At 42.0% G+C, this 23,540-nt stretch overlaps 1 protein-coding gene across 1 annotated transcript in view; it reads left to right on the top strand.

Annotated features, from left to right (window-relative positions):
- Positions 1–23,540, top strand: part of LOC140186416 (uncharacterized) — a 127,712-nt gene that overhangs the window by 82,895 nt on the left and 21,277 nt on the right. Inside the window, exons 18-26 of the mRNA XM_072240683.1 lie at positions 2,769–2,915; positions 5,013–5,188; positions 7,363–7,550; positions 11,730–11,854; positions 15,049–15,154; positions 15,583–15,743; positions 17,084–17,220; positions 19,319–19,392; positions 20,564–23,388. Of these exons, the coding sequence (XP_072096784.1) occupies positions 2,769–2,915; positions 5,013–5,188; positions 7,363–7,550; positions 11,730–11,854; positions 15,049–15,154; positions 15,583–15,743; positions 17,084–17,220; positions 19,319–19,392; positions 20,564–23,388 (3,939 nt within the window). The remainder of the gene's footprint in view (positions 1–2,768; positions 2,916–5,012; positions 5,189–7,362; positions 7,551–11,729; positions 11,855–15,048; positions 15,155–15,582; positions 15,744–17,083; positions 17,221–19,318; positions 19,393–20,563; positions 23,389–23,540) is intronic.

The following is a 23,540-nucleotide window of genomic DNA, read 5'->3' as shown; positions in this document are numbered from 1 at the left end:
TCTATGCTGGGTTCAATTCCTCCTCTGTGACAGTTCATCCATTTCCTAAGTTCCTTGATCTTACAAATATTTCTTAATCTCCATCTTAATTACAATCTGGCCACCCTTGGGGACAGAATTCTAGAGATTTCCTCTCCTCTGAGAGAAGAAACTTTCACACACTTCAGTTTGGACTTATTGTCCCCCTATTTTGTATCCATGTCTTCTGGAAACAACTGTAGTTTTCTTGAGCAAAAAACAAACTGCTGGAAAAAAATCAGTGGATCAGGAGGGAAAGGAATATTTCAGGATGAGACCCTACATCAGGACAACTGTGAATTTTTTTTAATACTGTGTCTCTCAATTAAAAAATTGAAGGGGCATTTTTTTAAAAACAAGTCAAAACATTTTTAAAAAATTAAAAACCAAATGATTGAATGAATGTAGCAAACTGCTGGGGGAACTCAGCAGGTGTCCATCTGAAACGTCAACTCTTCCTTTGCCCCCACAGATGTTGCTTGACCAGAGTTCCTCTGGCTGTTTGTCTTTTTCTCTGGATTACAGCATCTGCTGAATTTTGTATCAAGTCAAGTTTATTGTCATTGAACTACATACATGTATATAATGTATATAATCATATAATGTATATAGAAATGAGACAACGTTTCTCCGAACCACAGTGTAAAGCACAGTAGTACACATAACACATGATAAGGATAAAATCTTCACTTGAATCACAGATAAATTACAAACTAAGGTGTATTAATATTAATTATTGTAAGGTATGGAACAGATTAACCAGTGACACCGAATGTGATGTGGCAGGGAGTTCAGACGCCTAATGGCCTGGCAAAAGAAACTGTTTCTCATCCTGACCCCTCTTGTTTTTCTGCATCGTACTCTCCTGCCTGATGGTACAAAGTCAAAGAGGTTGATGGATAAATGGGTGGGATCGTTAATAATACTAACGGCCCTGCGTATGCAGCGCTCCTGATAAATAAATGTCCCCGATAGATGGTAGGGAGACCCCTAAGATTCTCTCAGCTGTTCTCACAGTCCTCTGTAAGGATTCCTGGTCTGACCTCTGCCTGATTCTTGTTTTTTTTGTTTGCATCTGTATAGCCCTCATCCATATGAATGGATTTGTGGATCCTGTTGCTGTCGATTCCACTATGAGATCTAAGACAGCAAGATGCTGCCCACATTAGGACTCTGTATAGGCTTCACTGGCAGATCATGATAGGAAATTGCTGATAGAACTCAGCCTGTAGTTTTAGTACTGGGAGAATCACTCTGAGTCCTAGCTGACAGCAAAACCCTGGCCAGTAACTACTGGTGATGCTAGAGAAGCACTTGCTATTAACCAGGACTTGTTGGGTTGTGCTTTTGCCTTTTGAGTCAGATTGTGGTGGCTTCTGAGGCTGCAGTACTGAGGAGATGCTGCTGTGTCAGAGGTACGGAGGTCTGGATGAGTCTATTATACAGAGCCTATGCCTATTCCCTTTGAAATGGGACCAAAAAATGTTCCGATGTGACTTGGAGAGAAAACTAGAGATTTCTCCATCTATCACCTTTTCTACTTTCTAGCCTTGCAATCAGTAAGCTGATAACTTGGTCATTATCACATTGTTGCTTGTGGAGAACCAGGCTACGTCTACACTATGCCAGATAATTTTGAAAATGAAGCTTTTTCTCTTCGTTTTGACCCTCCGTCCACACTGAAACAGCGTTTTCATCCCCTGAAAATGGAGCTTTTCTAAAACACTCTCCAGAGTGCGTAATTTTGAAAACGATTGTTGCGCGTTGTAGTGTGGACGGGGTAAACAGAGATATTTAAAAACACTGTCATGACAACACCACAACAACAATGCTTTTTCTGCTTCTGCTTGGTACTGCGCAAGCACTGCCGTACGGCTGTTATAACGCGCAGTCGGTGTGAACAGCGTGAGAGTTAAATTGTAAAGTGAGCTTTTTTGACTAGATCCCCTAAATTGATTTGATTGAGTCTATCTTTAAAAATATTAATGTCAGAAATACTGTGCAGGTCTGGCGGCAGAAAATTCCACTTTCCTGTTGATCTTGGGTAGAGGAAGGCTTCATGCATGTGTTGTTTACTTTATTGTCTACGTTAATAGCTTGTTTGGAGTTAAACATCTCCACTGCTTTGCTGACTTTGTAGTCGTTTGTAACTCGCAGAAACAGCTCGAATTCATTGTCTGTCTAAAGGAAGAAGTCCAGTCTGCTTTTTCCAGCGGAGGTTTTCTTTGTATTCCTCGAAGACATTGTTGAAAACTTTCTTTCGCTGTTGTTGTTGGTACTCTAGTTTTTGACCGATGGAAATAGCACAACGCCGCCACAGAAACACAAATATTATACCGTTTCCTCTTCACTTGTTTTCTGTAGATGTGTCCGCGCATGCCCAATAGGAGTAGATTCGCCCAAATATCCATTTTAATGTGGACAGAGATATTTTGAAAAACGCCTGTCGTTTTTACTCGAAACCGGCATTTTCAAAATTATCCAGTCTAGTGTGGACGTAGCCCCAGTTGCCTGCTATTATTTTGACACCACACACAAGTGAAAACTATTCAAAGGCATTTCACAAACTGAAGTATGTTGGCTTGTCTTGAAATGATTAAAAAGCACCATGAAAACGTAAGATCTAAATTGCTTTCCTGGAACTGAGGAGACTGAATGTCTTGCATCTCCTCAGCTTTGGTGACAGAATTGAAGTCTAATCGCTTAGCTGCCTACCTGCTGGGGTTTAACCTACTCATTCCCATTTCTAGGCAGAGATCCGACACCTCCAGAATGCCTGTCGGGTTGCACACCAGGAGAGGAAGCTCCTTCTCAAGCAGCAGCAAGAGATTTTTCGGATCCATCGATCAACAGCACACCTGCAGTGGCAGCTGGGCAGGTCTGCCACACGCCCCTGGGTAAGACGTTACTCCCTCCAGCCTCCTATTGTCCCCACCATCACCTTACAGCCTCCATCACCCTCAGCTCAAACAATCCTCTGGAGCCCCCCCCCAGCTCACAACTAGACCTTTTCATCATTGATCCTCACCTACCTTGGTGCCCCCCCCTTTGAAAATGCTACCCCAACCCCTTTCTATACCCATCTCCTCCCCAACAACCTCCATGAACTTTGACCTCCTTTCATTTCTGTCCCTTGACCATTTTCTGTTTTACAGTTTTTTGCCAACGGTGGCCGTGTTTCAGCTGCTGGTGCCTTGAGCTGTGGGGTTCTCCCTCGTTTCCTGATGTTCATTACAATTGTCTGTGTGGCTGACTTTGTTTCTCCATGAATGTGACTTGTTACATTCTCTTTGCTCACTGTCCTAATAATCACCTTGCACTATTTTGCCTCATTACGCTGTTCTCAAACCAGATAATTAATAGCGAGATGGGAGAGTGACATGAACAAGGATCACGTGTTGCAACACTTTCCAACAGGTCCCAGCTGACTGCACCATTCTCCTCTTCGTCAGGAAGTTGCCCAGTTACTTCCAGCACTGAGTTACCCTGGTCTGAGGAAAAAAAAGTTTGCATCAACCAAGATTATTGACACTGATCATTCCAGTAATACAGCACTTGCCCCTCTCACATGCCTCACTTGAAGTGACACTGGTTCAGGTTCACATTAGGTTGGACTATTCAACGTTCAAGCATGTGAACACAAGCTAAGCTGATAGTGTTGGAGCAGTTTGCCCAGGGAACATCTCAATGCAGTGAATATGCCAGAGAATGGTCAATATAAAAGACTTTAGTTAGACCCCACTTGCAGTAGTGTGTTCAGTTCTGGTCACCTCACTACAGGAAGGATGTGGATACTGTAGAGAGAGTGCAGAGGAGATTTACAAGGATGTTGCCTGGATTGGGGAGCATGCCTTATGAGAGTAGGTTGAGTGAACTTGGCCTTTTCTCCTTGGAGCGACAGAGGATGAGAGGTGACCTGACAGAAGTGTATAAGATGACAAGAGGCATTGATCGTGTGGATAGCCAAAGGCTTTTCCCCAGGCCTGAAGTGGCTAACACAAGACGGCACAGTTTTAAGGTATTTGGAAGTAGGTATAAGGGGTAAGTTTTTCACACAGAGAGTGGCGGATGTGTGGAATGCACTGCCAAGCGACAGTGATAGAGGCAGATACAATAGGGTCTTTTAAGAGACTCTTAGATAGGTACATGGAGCTTAGAAAAAAGTAGGGCTATGTGGTAGGGTAATGCTAGGCAGTTTCTAGAATAGGGTACCTGGTTGGCACGACATTTTGTGCCAAAGGGTTTCAAAGATGCTGTAGATTCCTATGTTCTATGACTCTAAGGGCAACACCTTCAGTCGAGCCAAGTGTTAGGGAAAGTGGGTCTGAAACAATAACTAATAAGCAAGTCAGCTGTGTGGTTGTTGCTCATTTGTTGCTCATGAGCTGATTCTAGAAGAAGTGACTGCGGGGTTTGTTGGAATTCAGAAGAATGAGAGGGTATGTTATAAAATTATGAAAAGGATAGATAAGATAGAGCAGGGGCTCCCAGTCTGGGGTCCACAGACCCCTCAGTTAGTGGAAGGGGCCCATGGCATAAGAAAGCTTGGGAACCTCTGAGGCAGAGGCAAGAAAGTTGGATCCACTGGCAAATGAGACGAGAACTAGGGGACATGGTCTCAAGATTCGGTGAAATAGATTCAGAATGGAGGTGAGGAGAAGCTGCTTTTCCCAGAGAGTAGTGAACCTGTCGAATTCTCTGCCCAGGGAAGCAGCAGGGGCTACATTATTAAATATATTTACGGCACTGATAGATTTTTGCACAGTAGGGGAGTTAAGGATTTGAGGAGAGAGGAGGTATGTGGAACTGAGTCCTCAGCCAGATCAGTTGTTATTGAATGGTGGAGCAGGCTTGATGGGCCAGATGACCTAATCTTGATCCTATTTCTCATGTTCTGATGACTCTGGTCCCCGTGTGTGGCACCAGTCCTGTGCACTGGCATAGTGGTTGAATATCCTGGTCCATTTCTACTCTACTCCCAGTGTCCTGTTCAGTTTTCAGAGGAGAAGGAAACCACATCGCCTCCAGCTGCTGACAGTGAATCCACACAGATGATCAGTCCCCTGCCTGACCCAGATGTGGGCTGCTCGTCCCCTCGGCCACTCCCTGAGAGTGATGGGAGCTCAGTCATGGAGCGACTGAAGGAAATGCGCAGAAAACCAGATGAACGGTGAGCTATCCTGCCAATGACTGCTGTTGAGCCCTGCAGTGGCAGAACACAGCAAGGTTACAAAAAGGTACCTTAGACCCTTATACAGGGACATAGGGAAGGCTGATCACTAGATTTCCAACCTGAAACAGATACTGGAGTCCCATTGGGCCCAGGGAAGGTGGCCAGATCCCAATGTGGAGGAAGAGATGAGGGAACAGCATATTGGTCAGCCATAATCAATTTGAGTGGAGGCTGGAGGGGCGGAATGGCTGTTTTTGTAATCCTAAAATGGAAAGGAAATCACATGACAACAATGCCCTTCACTTTTTTTTCTGTATTGGCTGGGAGGTATCGTTTGCTCAGGCCAGAATTGTGTTCACTCTGGGTTGGTGATGTAAGTTGATGGTGGTGGGACTGCACTAATAGCTGGTAATATTGTACAAACCAGGCACCACCTTTCCTTTGCCCCATCTGTGGGCTCATCCCCTTCCCCTCTCCCATCGCAGTGGACTCCACCCCTTCCCCTATTCCAAAGTTTCAAAAACATTCAAAGGTTCATTTATTATCAAAGCATGTATCCATATACAACTCTGAAATTTGTCTTCTCCAGATAGCCACGAAACAAAGAAAGAACATGAATGTCATTCAGTGAGAAACATCAAATCCACCCCCTCACCCGCACAAAACAGAACAGGAACATCAACCCCCAAAGTTACAACCCCTCCCCCAAACAAAAAAACTAACAGAATATCAACCCTCAAACACCCTCCCCTTGCACAACAAAATGGAAAAGGAACAGACATTAAAAAATACAGAATATAAAAACCATAATTCTGAAAAAGTCCACAGTCCATAAATGCAATGGTCCAATCCATAAACACAGAATCATGATACCTTCCTTCATGATCACTGACATTCATCGAAAGAGAGGGACATCACGTGAGGCCTCCCCGCCTGCCACAGCGAGCCACACAGCGATAGGCCAATCACAAACTCCTTCTCCGGCAGTGATCAAAAGGAAGGCAGTCGGTGCTGAACTCTCACTCGCCTTGATCTGAGAGGAGTTGAGGGAAATCAACAATAAAAAGATTCAAAGTTTCAAAGTGCATTTATTATCAACGAATGTATAGATTATACGACCTTAAGGTTTGTTTGTTAACAAATAAAGCAAGGAACCCGAAAGAACCCAATTAAAAAAAAATAAGGCCAACCCCGCAGTGCCCACAGAGAAAGAGGGAAAAAAATAAATTATGCAAACAATAGAAATAAACAGTAACAACAGCTTTCTGAACCAAACTGAGTCCCTAGATCTGAATCCCCGAGTGGGCCCAAAGCCTCAGTATTCAGTTCATCATATTAGCGGGGCAAGTTACTGCATAGTTCACAGACACAAACCACAGCAGCCAGGGACAGTCTCACAGCCTTAGCATCGTGGAGAGAGAAGACACCAGACTCTCTGGGCCGGTGTTTATTTTGTCCAAACCTTGCACGAGGAACCAGGCCCCACTGTGGCAAATCATTCCAGGCCTAGATTTCACTGCTGAAGAAGCCATTCTCAACCTTTCCAAATCGGTTAAGCGTTTAAAGCAATCCAACCTCGCCCAATTCCTGACACCCCTGCCTTTTCTGTCCATCCGGGTTGGTGTTTAGATTGTCCAAACGGCGTATTATAGCTCGCATTAGGATCCGGCCATCACCACGGCGAATCACTTCGGGCCTAGAACACGCCACACAGCGATTCGCTTAGGACCTGGATTCTCTGCCGAAGAAGCCGTTCTCGGCTTCACCAAATCGGCTTGGCACTCAGAGCGATCCACACTCGCATCTGGGTAAGTTGGACGGGCACCGTAACTCCTTCGTCCTGTCTTCTCCCCTCTGAATCATCCACTCCAAACAGCACAGCTCCAATTCCAAGTGCTTGATTTTGCAGCGCACCAGCAGGGCACATCTCTTGAGTTCGCTTTGCCCTCACTCACCTCTCCATTGTTTATCGTGATAGTTTACCACAATTTAGTTCAAAAACAGTGTTATTAGTAATGTCTTTAATTGAATTCCTTTGCTTTTGAACCACCAGTAAGCTGTCACACATCTTTGGTAGAGACTCTGAGAGAGTGTTGCCAGTGTGCTTTTGGTCACCTGTGCTTCTTTTACAGCTGCTCTGTGGATTCATTGTTTGACTAACTATTTAATAGGTTCCTTCCTAAAACTGAAGAGGAAGTCTTCAGGCAGCAGAAACAAACCATGAGTGTGCTGGTATGGAAGCACTCTTCAGACACAGAGGAACCCGTTGTTCACAGGACTGGGACGGAGGCTTTGGCCACCTGGGGTCCTCAGGTCAGGGAGCAGGTTCCGAGCATATGGGGGCCTTCTACAGAGACAGGTACACGTCAGCTCAATTATTTTGTTAGGTTTCTATTTTTAATCACTTGCTAGCTCTTCTCTTCTGCTTCGCACATCACACATTGATCCTTCCGTCACCAGCCTGGTGCTTGTGGCTGCAGCTCAGTAACTAGCTTGCAGGAAGTATGTGTGTGAGAGGGTTAAGCGTGATCTTTATCCTCTTCACTTTCTGACGTTTCCTGTAAAATAGTGTCAGCTTTTCACTGCCCACCACCCCACAACTCCAAGAGCAACACACAACACCGGGGAAACTCGTTGGGAAATGGAGCACCGATGGAGAGAAGTGAACAGCAGCCAAAGATCTGGGACGAGATCCTTCACCTGACCCAGATGAAGAGTCTCAGTTCCTCCATAGATGCTGTCTGAGCTGCTGAGTTCCTCCAGCAGCTGTATTTTATTTCAGATTCCAGTATCCGGAGTCTCTTGTGCTCCCACAACTCCAAACCCAATTGGCTATTAATGGGGAGACATTGCCCCTGTTCCTGATCTGATGATGTAAAAATGGGAGAATTTAATTATGTGCTTTACAATTTGTAAGCATAATCACAACTACATTAAAAAATAGTCTGGGTTAATGAACCACTCTTCAGGTATGAAAGGTCTTAAAGCTGATTTTAGTGGGAAATTATAGAGGTGGCAGTATTTGGACTGCAGCTTCCAAATCTTGCATATTGTAAATAGTATTAGATTAAAACTCACTCCTTGTATTTCCAAGCACATTATGCTGTCTAAAACACAAATTAAATCCACCACTTCTTGTACTGTGCATTTAAAATTTATTTTCTAGAAAATTCTGACCTCTATATTAGCCTTTCCCTTACACTGTTCCTCCTGCAAACTGCCATCATGGATAGGAGTAGGCTTTTGATTAGGTTGGAAACCAAAGTAGCAGTGCGATCAGCACCTCACATCCCAAGGGTAAGCTGAGCACTGAAGAAATGCTGCAGCGTCCAAGGTGCCAACCATCAGCTGAGAGGTTAATCTGGTGACCATAGGTGGAAGCAAAATATGGTATTGATTTATTTGAAGAACAGGTGGTTATTTCTTGTGACCACGCTAACATTTATCCCTCAATTAACATCATTGCAAGCTGATGCTCTGAAAGTTATTGCACTGTTGTTGGTGGCATCTTACTGTATAAATTGGACGCCTACGTTCTTGTCCGGTCAAAAGCACTTAGAACGTGGCCATATGGAATTGTTATTTTAATAGTGTGCTGTTGACGACGTCCACAGGGGCCTGAGGAACCCAGAGGAGTTTTACAATTTTGCCTTGTTGGCCCGCTGAAGCAGGAGTCCTGCCCCCACATCTCAGGAAGAAACCTTTGGTCTCCTCAACTGTGTGTGCTCAGATCTCCTGCCCCATCCTGATCCTGGAGTAGAAATGCCCAGGCATCATCCCTGATGAAGGTGGTACTCTGGCATCAAAACGTTAGTTATAATTAATATCTGTACCCGGCTGGAAGCCCAGGAAGAGTTTATTTGGCTTTATTCTGCATTTGGTATTATTTTACCATGTACTATCTCAATGCACCATTGTGATGAGCTGTTCTATATGGAAGACAGGTTTTCCACTGTACTTCAGTACATGTAACAATGGTAAACCAGTTTACCAAATTGCAGTCCGGTCCTGTGCTCACAGATCCTCCCCCCACCCCCAAAAAATGTTGAGTGAAATCATCAGCGTGAACAAAAGGCCCAGCAGACAGAATGCAAGACTGTGGCACAGAGGTTAACTCTATGAGAGGGTTGTAGCACAAACCAGCTGATAATGAGCACAGTCTGCAGCATAAATCTGCACCTGATTGGTGAGGAGGCTGCTGATGTCACTCAGAAATAGCTAGTTGCATCTGTGTTGTTTATTTTACAATCTTAAGAAGTTCTGAAGCTCTATTAAACCAGTAAGTTTACTTTAAGCCTCTGTCACTGTCTGTAATATTGATACTGCAACAGATAGTTTGAGACAGTAGCAACACAGTGGAACAGCAGTTAGTACTGCTGCCTCTTTGCTCCAGGTACAAAGTGCAATTCTATTCTTGAGTGCTGTTTGTTTGTAGCTTACAAGTTTGCTCTGTGATTGTGTGTGTTTTCAGTGGGGGTTCCAGTTTCCATCCGTGTCCCAAAGATGTGCTGGTATTTTCATTGGAAGTAGGTAGAGAAGGAATGGGACTGATGTGATTACTCCTCTGGGAGTCAACATGGATGATGGGCTGAGTGGTCTCCTATGTTGTTTTAAGTGTAGGATAAAATCATCTTTCCCTGTGATGCTAGTTAAAGGATAAATATTGGCTCAGAAAAACTCTCCTGCTCTTCAAGTATAACAAATCAGTTCAGTTGCATTCATTAGGAAGGGCAGGCTCAGTCTCACCCAAATGTCCCTGGAGTAAAACGTGAACTTATAAGTTCTGACCTAGTTGAGAGTGTTCCCCCAATGAGCCTTGGCTGATACCAGGGCAAAAGCATGTCGGGATTCAAAGTGAATTTTTTCCTTCCCTAACAGGAAAACATTGTGCTAAGTGCTAAAAGGAAGTGGGGTAAACAGTGGATCCCATGGAATTAGTCAGAGAGCTTGATGATACTTTCAATAAGTATCATAAACAGATGAGGGTTTTAATACCCTGCACTCTGCACGGGAGTGTCGCATTAATAAATCAAAACTAATTACTACTGAACCTTCAAATAGACTTGAGAACTTGCCAATTCCTGCCAGCTATTACGGGTTTAGTCGGCAACAATATGCTTTGGCATGTTTTCACATTGTGCATTAGAGCCCTATTCAATGACATTTTTTCACTGGGATTGTTGGCTAGCTTTTTGTCTTCCCCATTGAGATTAATTCGGGGGTTGTTACCTTTCAAAACTCAGTTTTTGATGAAGATACAGACTAACTGTAAGATAGGTGTAAGCACTTAAAAGCAGGAGTAAATGACAGTAGGATATTGCAACAGACAGAAACAGAATCTTTTTTTTATCACTGACAAACGTCATGAAATTTGCTGTTTTGTGGCAGCAGTACAGAGCAAGTCAAAAATTATTTTAAGTTATAAAAATAAATAGTGCAAAAGATGAATAATGAGGTAGAGTTCATGGGTTCATTGCCCATTCAGAACTCTGATAGCGGAGGGTGGGGGGAAGCTGTTTTTAAAATATTGAGTATGTGTCTTCAGACTCCTGTACTTACTCCCTGCGGGTACTAACATGAAGAGGGCATGTCCCGGATGCTGAGAGTCTGTAATAATGGATACAGCTTTCTTGAGGCTCTGCCTCCTGAAGATATCCTCGATGGTGGGGAGAGGCCCATGATGTTCTCATGATGGTTGAGTCTCTAACCCTCTGCAGCCTTTTATGAATTGGAGACTCCATACTAGGCTGCAATGCAACCAGCAAGAATGCTCCCCACTGAATATCTGTAGAACTTTGCAAGATTCTTTGGTGACATACCAAATCTCATCAAGCACCTGGTGAGGTAGCTCTGCTGGTGTGCCTTCTACGTTATTGCATCAACACCTTTAGCCCAGGATAGATGCTCTGAGACATTGACATCCAGGAGCTTAAAGCTGCTCAACCTTTCCATCACTGATCACTCAATAAGCACTGGTGGATATTTTCCCCACATCCCTTTCCTGAAGTCCACGATCAATTCCTTGGTCGTGATGGCTTTGAGTCCAAGGGTATTATTGCAGCACCACTCAACCAGCCAATCTATCTTGCTCCTGTACGGTTCATCTGAGATTTGACATCAGAGGCATCCGAGTGCAGAGGCAAAAATCGCTCACAGGTCTCCAGGTGTGACATAGCCAATTTGTAGGCGACTTTCCAGATTTTCAATTCTGTCCCCCTAAAATGAACTTCACTTTTCTAATGTATATCTCCTTGGGTATTTTAGTGATTTGTGTTTTTAAATCCCTTATGGTCAGTAAAAACAGATCACCTTGCTACAAGTTAATTGTTCCATTTTCTACAATACAATAGTAAGCACACTTCCTGTTGAGGTGATTGAAATTTGTGCATAAATACTAGTTATACTTTCACGAATTGAGGAGTTCTCCAGCCAATGTTGGCACTTTAAACGTGCCTGACCCTATTACTGTGATCTCCCGTATCTGTGTGTCGTGGCATGAGATATTATCCTTCTTGCATCTTTCTCTCATCTAACTTAGATAACAGGAGTGCTGTAGAATATTCCAGCAACCCAGAATCAAGCAAGCACCTTGAGATCAACAAAATGATGATGTTGGCTGCAGACTTTTCTTTGGATGAACTAACTAGAGGGCAGCAGACTGTGGTAAGCATAATATTAGTGTTTGCAAGAACATAAGAGCAGAACTAGGCCTATTGAGTCTGCTCTGCCATTCCATCATGGCTGATTTATTTCCCCCTTCATCCCCATTCTCCTGCCTTCTCCTCATAACCTTTGATGCATTTACTAATCAAGAACCATTCAACCTCTGCTTTAAGTATACCCAATGACTTGGCCTCCACAGTTGTCTGTGGCAATGAATTCCACAGATTCACCACTCTCTGGCTTAAGAAATTCTTCCTCATCGCCGTTTTAAAGGGATGTTCTTGTATTCTGAGACTGTGCCCACTGGTCCTGGACTTCCACACTAAAGGAACCATCCTCTCCACCTCAACTCTATCTCAGCCTTTCAATATATAATAGTTTCAATGAGATCTATTTATTCTAAACTCAACCCAGAGTTATCAAAACCACCCTCTGCCTCACCCCACCAAACATTAACCCTTTTATTCCTGGATGTTCACAAACTGGTAGCTGATTTATAATAATATTCTTCATTGTGTAAAGACTGTGGGGGATTAGTTACTAAATTCTGCTCCCAACTTTAAGATAAAGTTTTAACTTTAGTCCAAACTAAGTGATCTTGTTGGTAATGGATAACTTTTAACAGTAAAACTCAGTAAGACTTGTTCCCATTGAGTGGCCCAGAGTGGACCGCAGAGTGTGAGTACGGAAGCTATTTTGCTGTATTTCACCATCCTCATTCCCCTCCCTCAACCATGCCTTTGGCAGCCCGGCCTGCTGATGTTTCCTGTCCCTTTATGGCTCCTCATGAAACTGCATCTGGAATATTGTGAACGTTTCTGCACTTCCTACCAAGCAAAGAGATACGTATTCTAGAGTGATTGAAGTGATGGTTCACCAGATCAATCCAAGGATTGGAAGTTATCAGATGAAGTTCATTGTTTTCTCTCTCCTTCTTTCCTAATGGTGGGGTGTGGGTACCTTTTTTTTGCTCATAAATAATTATAGAATGAATGGAAATTTGGAAGATGACAGCCAGTGAATCCATTATTTTCATAGCCACTTCTTTCACAATGTTCCATTAGGTGAGAAGTTTGATCAGAATGCAATCCCTTTATTTTTCCATTCCTTTTTAAATTCTAATTCCACATTTTCACATTCATTTTGGATCTGTTATTGATCACTATTTCCAGGAGATTTTCTGTGCTGCTTTTGAAGACAAATGCAAAGAATTTAATTAATTTCTCTGCTGATTTCTTGCTCTCTGATGTAATTTATCGTGCCTCAGACTATAAGGGACCCATGACAACTATTGCTAATCACTTAGTTTTTATATATTTATAGAAGATAAATCTCTGCTTTTATACCTTGCCACAGATCTCCCATTCTTCCTTCCTTTTGTCAACATCTTCAATATTGTTTGTTGAATTCTGAAATTTTCTGCATGCTTGCTTATCTTTACTGATCTTTTCGACAACATGATACGGCTTTTCTTTTCATGTAGCACTGCCTTTAACTTATTAACCATGGCTGGATCATCTTTCCTGCTGGAATTTAAATAATTATTGTTAACTCTATTTTAATTCCCTCAGTGTTAATTATTGTTTGTAATTATACAACACCTTTCAAAGTAGTTTCCCAATCAACTATAGCCATTCTAGGTTGTAGTTATGATTGAAGGTTTCAGATTGAATAATATCATTTTGATTAGAAATAAGGTTCTATCATATTTTGATGATCTTCCTAAAAGAACCATTAAGGTTATAAATGGCAGTATCTTTATAGATTATTAATTAACATTTTCCAGTTGCATGACGCTCGATCCAAGATATGCCATTTCTTTGTTAGTTCCTCAACATACAGATCTGGAACACAACTTTTTATACACTTGATGAATTTGTCGTCTTTGCTACTTCTGGTAATTTGATTTGCTGAGTCTGCAGTATATGAGTCCACCATGGTGATTGTATTATACTTGTTACAGGCCCCTCTATTTTCTTGATTTATGCTATGCTCTGTGTTGCCACTGACTCATGTTTTCTGTCCCATGCTGTTTCTTAAATCCACCTATTTTAATTCTACTTCTTGATTATCCAAGTTAAGACTATTCTCCTTCTTGTGAAATATGGATTGAGGATCATGTAAGTTTTACAGCTCAGGCAGTACCTAGGGTTTTGCATAGTCGAGAGTTGTGGACTAACATTTCTACTGAAATTTAAACTTGCAGGTTAGTGGGTACTTTAACTTTACAGTATTGCAAAATGAAGTAACAATATTATTGACAAATATAATAAAGCGCAGGATCATAGGAAATAGGAACAGCAGTAGCCCAATGGCTCATTATGTCTTGCTCCAGTGTTCATGATGATATTGGTTGTTTTTCTACCTCTATTATTTTTTGTACTCTCCTCACATCCCTTCACATCGAGAAGACTATCAATCTCTGAATTAAATGAAAACAATGACTTAACTACCACAGACATCTTGGATAGATAATCTTAAAGGTTTACCACAGTCTGACTGAAGAAATTTCTCTTTGTCTCAGTCTTAAATGCACTACCTCTTATTCTGAAATTGTGCACCTTGCTTGTTGTGTAGTCAGCCATGGGAAAGATCCCCCGCATGTCTAGCCAGGAAAGCCTTTTGAGAATTGAGTATGTTTCAATGTGGTATCCTCTTTTTCTTTTGAAAAGTCTTGCATCAGCCCTACCTAACACCTAAAAATGTTGCTTTTGTTAAGATTATCGATGAAAGTGTGTACCTGATTGGCTGAGAAATGGTAAAACTGAACCTGTAACAACTTGTCAAAGTCCAAAAGGAGCCTGTTGTCTTCTGGTTGTTTCCATTGATGCTGATCCTCTGAGGGATTTATGAACGTCTGTCAATGTAGAGAATACTTCACCAATTAGAGGTTTGTGTTTGATAGATCTCAGAATGCACCCCTTGGAAATAGATAGAAGACAGTGATCTAACAATTGGATCCATTATTGAGACCTCTAATCTTAGCAGATTACCCCCCCCCCATACAGACTACCCTGGAACGATACGGCACAGTACCTCATAACGTAGGATTAACAATGTCAAGTCTCTTGGGTTTAAAGTATGGCTGAGGTGTACCATTCTTTCTGGCCAATCTATTCCTGTAGAATTCAACTTTATGCTTCAAAGTTTGTGGTGAACTGATACCTCTCAATATCTGTATTTCTCCATTGTAGAAACCAGCTGAAACTTTGAAACCAATCTGTACAGTTCTTGAACCTTCTGAAAAGTTAATGATGAAAGCAGGCAAGGTTCAATCAGAAAAAGCTTTTCTCCTCAGTGGTAAGAAGAGAATCTGCCTATTGCTTTAAAAACTGAGTTATGTTATTTTTACTGCTGTGAAGTGTTGGGAGATCTGCTGCTTTTGTCAAGATGACTGTATCTGATTTGTATCCTATATAAACTCCTGTTTCTCAGGATTGATATCCAATTATTTATCCTTATCAAAATATGTGTAGAGAAGAGGACTGTAGATTTTAAAATAATGGAAAGCACACATTTTAAAATAATAGGTCATGGCTAAAAATTAATACAGCTACACTATTAAAATAGCTCATTCTATGTTGTCATATTTGCCTCGGTCAGTGTTGGGCTGCAATATGTGGCCAATTGTTTGAAAGTTCCAGCTACTGTTATCCATTCCCAGAACAGCTGATAAGATGGGGCTGTGCGCCAGCCTTGTGATGAAGCAGAAATATTTTCCATTACAGAGACGGGCGCAGAGTCAACAGTTGGAGAAACCCACACCTACCCACTGAGACATGAGCTGGCGAGCCGCAGGGTGAAGCTGGGCAGCATACAGAGTGAGCAAAGGAGACGACAGAGGGAGAAGTTAAAGATGGAGGAAGCTGAACTGTGCAGGCAGCTGGAGGTTTGTTGCATATATCAAATGAGAACAACTTATTGTCAATGACCCTTATCATTGAAAGAATGCAGTTGCATTTATGTCAGTAGCAGTGGATAATACTCCTGTCTCCAATACCCTGAGGGCAGTGATTATAAATCCCACTCATTCATGCAAGTTTAAGCTGATAACACCAGTGCATTTGTACTGCAGTATGAAAGATATCTTCCCTCAGATGAAGTATAAGCTAAGGCCTAAAATGGATTTTAAAAAATGCCCTGATCATAAGTAGAAGAGGAGCAGTGGATTTTCTGAGGCACTCCAGAAAGCTAATTGATATTGGTGTGTGAGAATTTGCTCTTCTTGATTTGGTTCCCAAGTTTCCTACATTATAACAGTGACACCACCTCCAAAAGAAATCTTTGTTCCCGGTAAAATGCTCTCTGATATCTGAAATTTATGAAGAAGACAATATAAATGCAGCAACTTGTTTCTACATTGTCAAATAAATATACTGTGCCACCGTTCACTTCCTCAAGATATCCAAAGCATAGTCCATAAGAGCAGAATTAGGCCATTCAGCCCATCTAGTCTTCTCCGGCATTCCACCACGGCTGATCCCAGATCCCACTCAACCGCATAGACCGCCTTCTCAACATAACCTTTGATGCCCTGACCAATCAGGAAACGATCAACTTCCACCTTAAGTATACATACGCATGGATTTGTCCTCATCCACTGTCTGTGGCGGAGCATTCCACAGATTCACTACTCTCTGGCTAAAAAAAAATCCTCTTTACCTCTATTCTAAAGGGTCACCCCTCAATTTAGAGGCTGTGCCGGCTTGGTCTGGATACCCCCACCATAGGAAACATCCTCTCCACATCCATCCTATCTCATCCTTTCAACATTTGGTAGGTTTCAATGAGAAATCTCCCAATTAATTTTATTTGTTATTTGGATACATGCAGATTGGAGGTTGCATTGGAGACTCTGAATTTTTTTACAACTTTGGATAAAAAATATAAATCACAAGAAAAGAGGAAGCCACTGTATTAAAACTAAAATAATCAATTGATTAGAATAACTTTGAATTAGTAATTGAAAAGTTATGGAAAATGTTCAAGAGACGCACAGATTCAGAGTGAGGGGAGGGAACGTCGACTCAGACCATGAGAGGCCTGCGTCGGGCATTTTCATGCCTTACAAGGCACAGATTGGAAGTCTGGGTGGGGCGCCAGAGTGAGAATTGGTTAAAATACTAGCTAACTGAGTTACTTGTTTGCTATGAAGCACTTCTTTGAAGCCTGTGTTTGATCACTAGCCCAGAGTTAGGCACTGTTACATTTCTGCTGTTTGTATTGCAGGCATATGATGCCTTTATCAGTAAAACACAAGCTGAATTGATTTTGGACGCCAATGTCAACCAAGCTCTAAAGCCTCAAATTGCGACCCCTTCTGCAGCTCAGTACAAGTCACAAATGGATTTTCCTCGGCCACACAGGTACAGAGATGGTTGGAGATGTTTGGAACCTTGCAAATACACCCAGCGGCTACTTTATTCGGCACACCTGTATAACTGCACATTGATGCAAATGTCTAATCAGTTAAGCATGTGTCAGCACCGCGATGCATAAAAGCACGCAGACGTGCTCAAGAGGCTCAGTTGTTGTTCAAACCAAACCTCAGAAAGGGGAAGAAATGTTATCTCAGAAGCTGCTCATTTCCTGAGATTTTCACACACAGCAGTCCCTAGAGCTTGCAGAGATCGGTACGAGAAACAAAAAACATCCAATGAGCAGCAGTTCTGTGGGCAAAATATCTTGTTAATGAGAGAGTCCAGAGGAGAATGGCCAGATTGGTTCAAGCTGACAGTAACTCCAATAACCGCGCATTACAACAGTGATACGCAGAAAAGCATCTCTGAGTGCACAGCATGTCAAACCTTGAAGTGGGCAGGGCTACAGCAGCAGAAGACCACACCAGGTTCCACTCCCGTGCCTGACAAAGTAGCCACTGAGTGTAGATCAATATGCGACAGGCATTATTAATTTTCTTGTCATATTTTATCCATTGCTGATGTTGAAATCTGACCTGTAATTGGACAGTTAACGTTGTTGCATTTGGAATGAGTGCTGGAACTGAAGGTGGCTTTGGGGGTCAATGTTACTGGTTACTGTAGCAACTGTGGCTTTATTGTCTACTCCTTGCCTTGGGGAAAAAAGACTGGGGGGTTGGGGAAGAAATCATTTGGGTCTCCTGTTGTAGCTTGCTATCCCTCGATTGTCTACTAGAAAAACCACAAATTGTGATAAATGGATCAAATCAGTATCATACACGGGGTGTAGCTAAATGCTTCCTACCAAAAACCTTTGAACATATATTGTGTGTATTATCTACATGGTTAACACACTCCAAAAGTGGAAAACTTTAACTTCCTGAACATCTGGAATGTTATAATCCTCTGCTCTTGTCCCATGTGGATAAGACAGAAGTCTAGTCAAGTCCTCTCCTGTCAGATTCCCCCTTCTCCAGCCCTCTATCTCTTTCGCCAATCAACTTCCCATTACTTCACCCCTCCTCCCCCCCCCCCCCGTTTCACCTATCACCTTGTGGTTCTTCCTCTCCTCCCTCAACTTTCTTACTCTGACTCCTCATCTTTCTTCCCAGTCCTGATGACCTGAAATGTCAACTGTACTCTTTTCCATTGATGCTGCCTGGCCTGCTGATTTCCTCCAGCATTTTGTGTGTGTTCCTTGGATTTCTAGCATCTGCAGATTCTCTTTTGTTTGTGAAGTCAAGTTTATTGTCATTTAACTATATACATGGATAACCTCAAACGAAACTTTTCTCCAAACCAAGGTGCAAAGCACAGTAGTATGCATAACACACATACCATATAATAACTTGTGAAAGCAATGATGAATTCTACAGATGGACTACACGTAAATAAACTAAAGTGCATAAATTAAATATAGTAAGGTACAGAACAGATTAACCAGTGACACTCTGAATGCGATGCAGCAGGGAGTTCAGAAGCCTAATGGCCTGAAGGAAGAAACTGTTTCTCATCCTGACTGTTCTTGTTTTTATGCACAAGACCATAGGATATAGGAACATAATTAGACCATAGAGCCCATCGAGACTGCTTTAAGCATGTAGTTGTTCCTGCCTGTAAAATGATAAGCAATTTGCTGGTAGGAGTCAAAAGGAGGCAGAAAAGGGTGAGTAAAGAAAATGAGTAAGGACAAAAATGTAGAAAGAAACCAAAGGGTAGATAAAAGGAAAGCAAAGTGAGCAAAAGAAAGAGAAAAAGGAAATTGAAACAAGCTGCCACAAGGATTGCAATGTGGGAAAACAGGTACAGGTCACCTTCATCCATACCCCTTCATCCCAACAATCACTCAAATGTCATATCATGGATCAGCGAGGGTTAACTATTTCATAATGTTAAGGAGGCTAGTATGCACATCCCTCTGAGAGGCACCAAATTTAGCTTCCTCTGCACATCTCTCTCCTAGAACATAATATAAATGAATCTGAGCTAGTATTGAGGATAAATGGGAGTCATAATTAATGACAGAATTTTTGCTTCCACCTAGATCCAATCTCCTTCAGCATTCAGCCAAACAAAACGCTATGGCACTTCAGTCACAAGAATTACCTTCAAAGCAAGGTAGGGGATGTATGATGGGCTGGGATTTGTGAGTTTTGATGTTGAAGCTCATTACCATAACTGATTTAATCTAATGGCAGTTTCTGGCATCATCAGTATGCAGTTAAACACAGAAATCTGGAAATTGGTGATGGCCTGTTTATTGATGGCATCCACTTCAACAGCCTTTTGCTCAAAATCAGTCACTTGACAGGAATTTCCAACTTTCCATGCTCTTTTCTTGCCATAACCACAGCTAAAGTTTCACCCTGAACAACAGAGTTTGCAATTGTGTCTCATGTTATAAATATGCAGAACAACCTCTCTGGCCTTGAAAATCAAATATTACAATTGTGGAATCTCGGTCACTCAGACTTAATTTAAAAATGGAGTCCCTTTTTAACAAGAATCTTAGGGTATATCCCCTATGTTTATAGTTCGATATTTGATCGCGTTTTCAAGTGACTCTCTCAGTGTTCAGTTCATCTCCATACAATGATTTCAAATATGAATTACAATTCTTCATTCTACTTTCTGCTATAGGAAATAAGCAGATCTCAAATCTTTACAGCCTGTGAGATTTCTTCAATCTTCCAATAAACCTGTCTGATTGGTGCACTGCCCCTTAATGCTTCTCCTGCCTTCTGAGGCTGTGCATTCAGGGTAACAATGGAATTAGGGAAATCAGTGCATAAAAATCCATAAAATCTTTCCAGGCTGCTTTTCCTGAGGTCATCTTTGACTACAAGCCTTCTGTTGTTGACAGCCAGACTCAAGCCTATAACAACTATTATTTCTGTGTTGTTGGCTATTTTTAATGAAAATGTTGATCATTGTGCATAGAATTGCAGAGAAGACAGAATTTTTAGCACAAGCAGCCTGCGTGAACCACTTGGTCATAGGTAGTACAAAGTATCATGACAGCCTCCTTGTACCCTGCTACCAACTGAACCTGCAAGTTAGCCTTTAAAGAATCCTGCACTGGGACTCCCAAGTCCCTTTGCAACTCTGATTTCTGAACTTGCTCCCCATTTATGAAATAGTCTAATAGCCTAAGGCAAGAACACTGTTGTGTTGTACTTTCTGACTATTATTTAGACATATTCAATTGGATGATTTTCCCCTGAATGCAGCAAGTTATGCAAGCACAGATGTTGAACATGATATTATTGTAATCTCGCTGTCATTCCAGATGGAAAGGCTAAAGATGTTGTGAAGGCAATAAAACCACAAGAGACAGCTGGAGCTGAGGGCCTAACCTCGGCTGGCAATTCTGAGTTTGATGAAAAGTCATCGCATGTCCCTAACGCCCAGTTATCTCCTCTATCCCATCCTGTTGAACGGATGCAGAGTGAAGAGACCCATCCAGGAACTTTTACATTGTCTGTCTTCCAGGAATGGTCCGGGCATTTGGATGTTACGACTGACAAATCAGGTCCATCCCCGAACTCCAAGGAAGAGGTTCTGCAATACAATGGGCCTGACTCTTCAGCTTTTAATAGAACCCAAAGCAGCAATAGCCTGTTGTCCACGAACTCTTCTCCTAAACAAAATGCAACCCTACCTCCATCAGAAGAAGAGGAATCGTTGTTTCAAAGGAGACTCGAGTTGCACTCAGATGATTTTTGGAGCAATTGGAGCAATGCCAGGGCAGCAGATCATTCTTCACAAAACACTTGTGAGGATTTTGTGAATAGCAATACTGAGCTGAAAGCAGATCACAGGGTGGAATTTGACTTGAATCAATCAAGCACCGTTGTCATAAATGCAAAAGGCTTCAAAGAAAATGGGTTTGGATCTCATGCTTTTTTGGCAAATATTTCTGGTTTTACGCCTTCCTCTAACCAACAGCCTGCATTGGGGCTAAGAGCAAACAGACTGACAAATGAGACTGGTGGTCAGGAAGGGAGAGCTGCTGAATCTCCCCCAAGGAGGACTGCTAATATTTGTGAACAAGCTTCAGTTCTTCCTTTAATAAACAGCCGCTGTACACTGAAAGAGGGTGCAGATTTGGCACACAGTCAGCAGACTGCTGCTGGAGACTCCTGGACTGCAGAAGTTATTTCCCCTGCAAGCTTCCTTGTATTCAACGACAACTTTCCCAGCACTGATGATAAGTCGGAAGGCATGGAAAAAGAATTGTTTTGCAAAAGGGAAGTGCAATCATCTGTAAAAAGTACAAATGAAATACTTCCACCTTTACCTCAAGAAGAAAATTCATTAAGAAGTGAAGCAGTTGAAGAAGTGACCTCGTGTAGCAAAGACCCGGCATCTCTAGCTGAAGGCTTTGCATCTGACAGTGTTGAATTGCCACTTTTGAATGCAGAAGGGGTATTACACTGGCAGCAGGGTTTATTACCAGTTTTAAAATCCAGTTCTGAAATGGAAGTCTTGGCCATTCCACTCATTGACACATCAGCTCAGATGAGACGGATACCTCCTGTAGAAGAAATCTCATTCGTAACTGAGGAGCTTCCATCACCAACTGAGGGAGACAATCCGCTTAATATGAAGGAGATGAGCTCTTCAGTCGATGAATCAATGGTTCATGAAGCTGACGTTTCTTCATCTCCTACTGAATGTACTATCTCATTTGAAACTGAAGAATTTCCTCCACTGGCTGAAGAAATCATAATGCTTCCGAGCAAAGAGCTTCCTTCTCCATCAGGGGCTAATAGCATTGTTCAAATCAAAGATTTCTCACCATCATCTGCCAACATCTCTTCCAAATATGAATCATCTGTGCGTAATAAAAATAATGGGGTGAGCACTGATGAATTCACTCACCCTCCTCCCCCTGTTGAAAAAATGGTGGAAGAAAGGAACAGCAATGTTACGGAGAAATACAAATACCCCCTCAGATCAAGTAGAGACAAGGAAAACATAACAGAGTTTTGTGGAAATAATCTTTTGTTAGAGCCCTCAAGAGTCCTCCTGCCTCAAACGAGGCAACAAACAGTTGAGCCTTTAAGTTGCTCTACTATCAGAGACCAAGAGTTGATAGATATTAAAAAGGCTGATTCCCTAAAATTTAAAGGACACACATCATTTGGTCAGGATTATTGGGTTGCTGAAGAACTGGATAAACCAACAGTACAACATGATGGAGCCATCTGTGAGCTGAAGTACAAGGAATGCACAAAGAAATGTGACGTCCCTATCACTCCAGAAGACCTCTTCCACCACTGGGATATATTTGATGTTAATACTGATGTCACTGAGAGTGAAGACTCATTCTCTGAGGGGTCGCCTATTCTAAACCAGCGAGATGCCAATGACTATTTGAAGCGAGCTCAGTCTTCTGAAGCAGAATTTGAGATGAAGGTGAAAGAAAAAGTATTTGCTTCCCAGGAAAAAGACAAAAACCCTATTTTGGACCAAAGCGACGAGGCCGAGGCACATCGGAATAGTAACAATGATCTTGAGCTGGAACACATAATTCTGGAGTGCGCAAAGGCAGTAGAATCATTTGCAGATTCTGAAAATTTGCTGGGTGCTGAAGTGGAGCCAAAATCTCACTTAGAGAATAATTTAAATTCAGAAGGTTTAGTCCGTTCTCGGACTGAACAGCAGCTTGTCGGAAAAGGTAGCGAGCAGTCATTGAATGACACTGAAGGATTTCTCACGCAGTATCTTGTAGAAGGAACTTTGGGCGAAGTGACCAGCATTAGAGATCAGGAATATCACAGTACCCAAAAGAAACTCAGCCAATGTCAAATCAAGCGACATTCTGCTGGGTTGACTCAGCAAAACTCCCAGACTCTTCAAAGGCAGAGAGCTCTTGACAGATCCTATAAAGAAATGACTGGCCTTCTCAGAGTAGACTTAATGCAAGTTAAAGTTAGAATTGTAAAGAAAGGCAGCTACAAAGAATCCATGGAAAATGTGATCAATTATTTAATCACAGAATTCATAGATGAAGCCACAAAAGAATACAAAAAAATCAAGAGGAAACGTACTGGAAATACTGAAGCAAAACTAATTCTGTATTCTCAGCCTGCAGTGGAGTGTTCAACTGTGAGTACTAAAACAATTTATATAAATAAAAATAATTGTTTCAGAACAGTAGATGAACCACATAAGAAAAGGGAAATTTGCACAGCAATCTATGATCTGGAATGCAATGCACCAAAGGACAGTTACTGGAAGCAGATTCAAAGTACATTTAT

The sequence above is a fragment of the Mobula birostris genome, chromosome 22, assembly GCF_030028105.1.
Source record: "Mobula birostris isolate sMobBir1 chromosome 22, sMobBir1.hap1, whole genome shotgun sequence".
Taxonomy (NCBI): domain Eukaryota; kingdom Metazoa; phylum Chordata; class Chondrichthyes; order Myliobatiformes; family Myliobatidae; genus Mobula; species Mobula birostris.
The sequence above is the reverse complement of the archived record's forward strand: the minus strand, read 5'-3'. Positions and strand labels throughout refer to the sequence as shown.